This window comes from Mus caroli, chromosome 12 (assembly GCF_900094665.2).
Source record: "Mus caroli chromosome 12, CAROLI_EIJ_v1.1, whole genome shotgun sequence".
Classification (NCBI taxonomy): domain Eukaryota; kingdom Metazoa; phylum Chordata; class Mammalia; order Rodentia; family Muridae; genus Mus; species Mus caroli.
The window spans coordinates 70,266,355-70,272,355 of NC_034581.1; the positions used below are offsets into that span (position 1 = coordinate 70,266,355).

General features: G+C 45.1%; 1 protein-coding gene across 1 annotated transcript in view; it reads right to left on the reverse strand.

Annotated features, from left to right (window-relative positions):
* The window catches only part of Sgpp1 (sphingosine-1-phosphate phosphatase 1), a 21,363-nt gene extending 15,860 nt beyond the window's left edge, over positions 1–5,503 (reverse strand). Inside the window, exon 1 of the mRNA XM_021179546.1 lies at positions 4,693–5,503. Within this exon, the coding sequence (XP_021035205.1) occupies positions 4,693–5,343 (651 nt within the window). The 5' untranslated portion in view covers positions 5,344–5,503. The remainder of the gene's footprint in view (positions 1–4,692) is intronic.
* Between the last annotated feature and the right edge of the window lie 498 nt (positions 5,504–6,001).

The window sequence follows — 6,001 nt, forward strand, 5'->3', positions numbered from 1 at the left end:
GGGGGGGGGGGGGGGGGGGGGAGTCTATTCATGCTTCCTAAACAGCACAGTCCATTTCCTTGAAACCAGTGAACTTTTATATCTAGAAGCAGCACCAAGAGAAACAAAAATGCAACATTAAAAGGATGGGATCAGTTCCTCTAAGTTTTAGCAACAAACGAAAGTTTGAGATTCATGTAATTTTCCTGCCATAAAATATTCTTTTGGCTTTTTGTCAATGCTTTAAACATGTAAAATCCAACCATACTTCATGGGGCATTAAAAACAAGACAGCAAACTGGGGTATGGTACAAAATCCATGCTTAAGCACACGAGTAGCTGGGTTCAGTCTCAGATACCACTCAAAACCAAAATACAACAGGACAAAGCCAGGCAGCAGGCCACAGTGTGCTAGAGAGAGCTGACAGGGAGACAGACTCCTATTGCCTCTCCCTTGAGCTGGCAAAATCATCTCTGTGAACTGCTCTCCCTGTCCCCAGTGATCTAGAACTTTCCCTGGGCTACAGACAGAAGCCTTTCCTGAAGAGCCATCTCGATAGAACAACCATATTTGTTTTCTCACATCCACGTATGCCATGTGGCATAGAAACTATGACAAATTAACATGTTTTTATTTGTTGAGACAATTGTCATCTTCATTAAAGCTCTTTACTCAATGGGAGAATAAAAATATATACTTATAATAAAAGAAATACCACTACTGTTATTCCCAGTTGATAAAATTTCCTATATAAGGACCATGTAGGAATTGCTGTACAAATTATTAAATAAACAGAAAGCTCAACAAGGATATCTTAGGTCAGCTCAATGTATAAAATAATCTGTCGCATTTTTATATCATGATAGTAACAACAATGTAAAGTAACTGGAAATCAACCTCGGTGCTTAACCTCCATGAAGAAAACCCTGCTGTTTACTTGGGAACGACTAGAAAAAACAATGAGTGCATGCACCATAGTCATAGCTCAGAAGATTAACTACTGTAAAGCTATCAATCCTCTCTATCAGTTAACAGACAATTTCATTGCAACTTCAATAAAGCTCACAGTTTTTCAAGGCCTTAAAGAGCTGACTTTAAAATGTATACTGAGAGTTGGGTGTGGTGGCACAGATGTGTAATCCCAACTACATGGGAGGGTGAGACAGAAGGATTCCAAACTGGAGTTCAGCCAAGCTATAAAGTGGGTTCAAGGCTAACCTGGGCAATTTAGAAGACCCTGTCTCAAAATGAAAAATGGTTAGATCTAAAACCACACACACACACACCACTAAATGGACACAGCCAAAACCCTGGGTTTCAACATTCACCATCATGGAACAAAATAAACTAAAAGCAAAGATTCAAAGTAGCCATTACAACCTCATAGGTAGACACTTTAGGTGAACAGGCATGAAGATTGGTCTAAAACAGTGAGAGGAAGTGCAAGAACACAGAGTAGACAAGCACACCAATGATACACCTGGGAACCTAGTCAGAGCCACACTCATCAAGGAACCTGATGCACGGTAGAAGTGGCATTACAAATACATGAAAAAAAATTATAAGACAAACTACTCAAAATTGATAATAAGAGCAGTTAATTATCTATGTGGAAGAAGTTATACCAGATTCACTTCTCAAAAATAAAACTAATGAAAGGTGAATAAGTGCTTCCATTTGTAGCTATACATTCTCTTTGCAATTAAATAGTTTAATTCCTAGAACCAATAATGAAAATAATGCTGATTTTATTTTTTTAAAGATTTATTTTAAACACACTGTAGCTGTCTTCAGACACACCAGAAGACAGCATCCGATCTCATTACAGATGGTTGTGAGCCACCATGTGGTTGCTGGGAATTGAACTCATGCCCTCTGGAGAGCAGTCAGTGCTCTTAACCGCTAAGCCATCTCTCCAGCCCTGATTCTATTTTTTAAAATATTTTTATTATGTTTATCTGGGGCCGGGGTGGGGGGGCAGTGCCCTGATCATCCATTGGGACCAGAGAGATGGCTCAGCAATGAAGAGAACTAGCTAGCTGCTCCAGCAGAGGGCCTGCATCTCAATCACAGGGTTCAGATAAACCTAACTCCAGGGAATCTGATGCTCCTTTCTGATCACCAATGGGCACCTGAGTACACACTTGTATACACAAACACACACACACACACATACATATACATGGACCCACACATGTGTATACACACACATACTAACACACATAAACACAAATAAAATAAATCCTTTTAAGAAGTAAAATAGAAGTATGCCAACCCAAGCATACCGAGACATACCTGCCTGTAATCACAGCACTTGGGAGGCTAATAAAAAAAGATTACAGGTTTAGGAGTGGCCTCCTCTATACTGAATTCCAGGCCAGCTAGACTACACAATCAACACTATACAATCAACCAATTAATCAGTAAACAAACAAAAACCCAAATGGCCACCAACTGATGGAGAAAAAAAATGCATATAATGAAACTCTAGTCACCAATAAAAAAGAACCAAGTCCTGGGCATATACTACAACATGATCTTTAATAGGCTGCTGGGGAAGTAAACTATATATATAAAAAAATGTATGCCCATGTATGAAACTGTTAAAAGAATTTAAAATGCTAAGTGAATGCCAGGTGGTGTTGGCACATGCCTTTAATCCCAGCACCTGGGAGGTAGGGGAATCTCTGAGAGTTCTAGACCAGCCTGGTCTACAGAGTGACAGAGTGAGGAGTTCCAGGACAGCCAGGGCTACACAGAGAAACTCTGTCTTGAAACCCCCCCCCCAAAAAAAAGAAAAAGTAAAAAGAAAAAAAGCTAAGTGAAAAAAAAAAATCCTGTTAAACAGCCTTGATAGTGCACAGTTCCTCCAGTATGGAATGTTCACAATAGGAAAAATCTATATACATAAAGTGGGTTGATGGTTGCCTTAGAGATCTGTTTAAGACTAGATGACTTCTATCACCCTGCCTGGCTGCAATCTCAAAGCCTGTATGATTTGCAAATGTTGAATTAAATACAGGAGGTTGTGTATAATTCCTGTTTGAGGCCAGCCTGAGCTACGTAGTGAGTTCCAAGCCAGTCAGAGTTACGGTGAGGTCCTGCCTAAAAACCAAACAAACAAAAACTAGATTACAAGCTTAGTCTGATTATTCAAGTGGCCTTGAAATGTTAAAATATTGATAGCTACACCCCATAAACAATTCAGCAGAACTATTTTCAGACTTCCTGTTAGAGTGTGTCCTGAATAACTGAAGAGCAGAACCAACTCACTCTCTCTCTCTCACTCTCTCTCTCCCTCTCCTTTGCCCCCTCCCGCAGTGTTAGCAGCAGCCCATCAGAGAGGAGACAGTAGAAAGTCTCCCATCAGTAAGACAAACAGCAGCACACAGCCACAGTAAACAGCATGCCAAACACATTGACAATCTCACTTTCTGGAATAATTAGATCAGATGGGAATTTTTAGATATGTTTTTTTTTTCACCCCAAACAGGCAACACTGTTTTTACAATCCAAATGTGACCATGTATCACCAGGGGTTAAATAAGAAAAGAACTTTCTATCTTAGTCTCCCCTCCTAATTCCGTCATTCTTCCTGGGTCCATGCCTGATTTCTGTTACTATAAAACAGATGAACTGCACAGTAGAGGGGGGCTGGGATGATACCAGCAACATTTACCCATACTGAAACTCAACGTGGGTTAAGTAAGCCTATAATGGAGTTTTACAACACAGTTGGCATTTCTCAATCTTGTGCAATGAAAGGGAGTTAAAAAAAAAATGAGTTTTCCTAGATTCTCCAAAACAATGCACTTTATTCTTAAGAGACTGGTCCGAAAGACTAACAAATCATACAATTTAAGATAGATAAAGCAAGACCAGTGGACAAAGATATTTTGCTTCTGTGTGAAAGATAATTAAATTGTAAACTCAAGTATCACTTGCAAACAAACCCTAGGAAGCTCAAATTAGGGACACCCCAAGACGCAGGCAAATTAAAAAATGATTACCATTAAAAACTCTTAATGGACAAATTGCCCCTGATGTCAAACGCCATTATAACCAATCCGGCGCCTCGGAAGGCAAAGCCTATAACTGCAGGGTTACAGTTACCGCCATAGTAACAGTGTAGCAACTAACAACTGGCTCTCCAGACCAGAGACAGAAGTGAAGTCAAGTGTCTTAACAGACCTGCAGTCAATCTTTTACGATGAACTCATCTAGATTCTGTTCCTTTACCTTTCGGCTTTTTTCTTAACTGTCGTCGCTTTAGTGCTTGGAATGTGCCTGAGTCGAAATTATACTACTGTTTTGAAAACACTCTTTAATTTTACATTGTAAACACCATGTATTGCAGTGAAACTGGGTCTCAGTTACCAAGTGTTTCATTTTAAGGACACTGAATCACCACTGTGCATCAGACGAACTAAGTTTAAAAACTCAGTCTAAGCTCAAGGATTAAATGCATGAAAAGTGTTTCGGGGGGGGGGGGGCGTCTAAGAAACTATACCCAACTGTATTAAAATACAGTTTAGTGGTTAAGAACCGTCATCAGTTAATTTTCTAGAACTCTGACAGGACCTGCGTGGGTACTGTGAGAACTTGTGGGTTGGGGTTTTGGACTGGAAGAGGCAAATTTTTAAAAAAGGAGGAAAAAAAAAAGTTCAGAAAGCACTGGAAACTCGACCGTGGAGCTGAGGGGCACAGCGTACCTGCCAGCGGCCATAGGTGAGCAGGAACATGGCGATGGGGATGGCGGTGCCTGACATGGCATGCGTGGAGGGCATGCTGTATTCCGAGTTGTAGAAGACCTCCAGCTTGATGACAGGCGGCGAGGCCGGCCGCGGCCAGCGGATGATGTCCTTGGTGCACTGGCCCAGGTACATGACCAGCACCCAGATGATCACCAGCCTCCGGCCCACAAAGGGGTCGAGATTCCAGATCCAGAAGGGGAAGAATAGGATGTAGAAGAGCTCGTTGCCCAGTTCCGTGCCTAAGCAGAACAGGTAGTAGAGCGGCAAGTTGCTCACTTTGACCAGCTCGCCCTCCTCGCCCGTCAACGAGTTGCGGCGCTGAGAGCCCGCGCGGCGGGGCCCGGTCGGGCCCGGCTCGGCCGCCAGCCCGTTGCGCACGCCGTTCGGGGCACCGCAGCAGTCGGGCTTGGCGGGGCTGTCCTCAGCGCCCGGCTGCCGTCCCCGTCGCCGGGGTTCTCTCGGGGCTCCGCGAACCTCGGTCTCTGCATCCTCGTCCGCCGCCGGGCTGCTGAGCGGCACCTCCACCCCACACAGACGCTGGAAGCTCGCCACCCGCTGCGGCTCCTGCAGACGGCTGGCCAGCAGAGCCAGCCGCTGCCCCAGGGACATGGTCGCGGGCCACTCGGGAATTGATCCGGCCACGCGCTCCTCGCCAGCCACAGCCGCCACGGTGCCTAGCTCGACTCGCTCGAGGCTGCCGGCGACCGCGCCAACAGGCCGCAGCGGCCGCCGCGCGCGCCCTGCGCCCCGCGCGCCCCTCCCCTGGCGCGCTCACGGAAGCCCGCGCCGCGCGCGCAGCCCGGAGCTGTCGCCGAAGCCCCGCCTCCCAGTGCTCCCGGTTGCTGTGCGAAGAACAGTGCGGGTCTAGGCAGGGCTGGTGACCCAGGAGCCGCCCACGGCTTTTATTAGCCTGGAATCAATTGGGGCGTGATGAATGGAGGCAAAGTAACCGCCGCGAAACCGGAATCGTCCGACTCACGCCATTAATTAGCAACTAATTTCAGAGCTGTCTCGGATGGTTGATGTCCGGAAAGCCACGTGCCAATTGACCAGCAGTGACAAGATTAGAAAGCCGTAGATAATCCAGGACAGAGCCTGGGTATGTGATCGCTGACACAGCTGTGGTCTGCAAGGGAAAAGCCAGTCACCTACAAAGTCAAATCTGGCTGTCACTCATCACATACGCCTCTTAAGCGAATTTAGGTGTAAAATTTCCTTAATAAAGTCTAGCACTTAGCAAGATTGCTCAGAACACATAGTTAGTGGG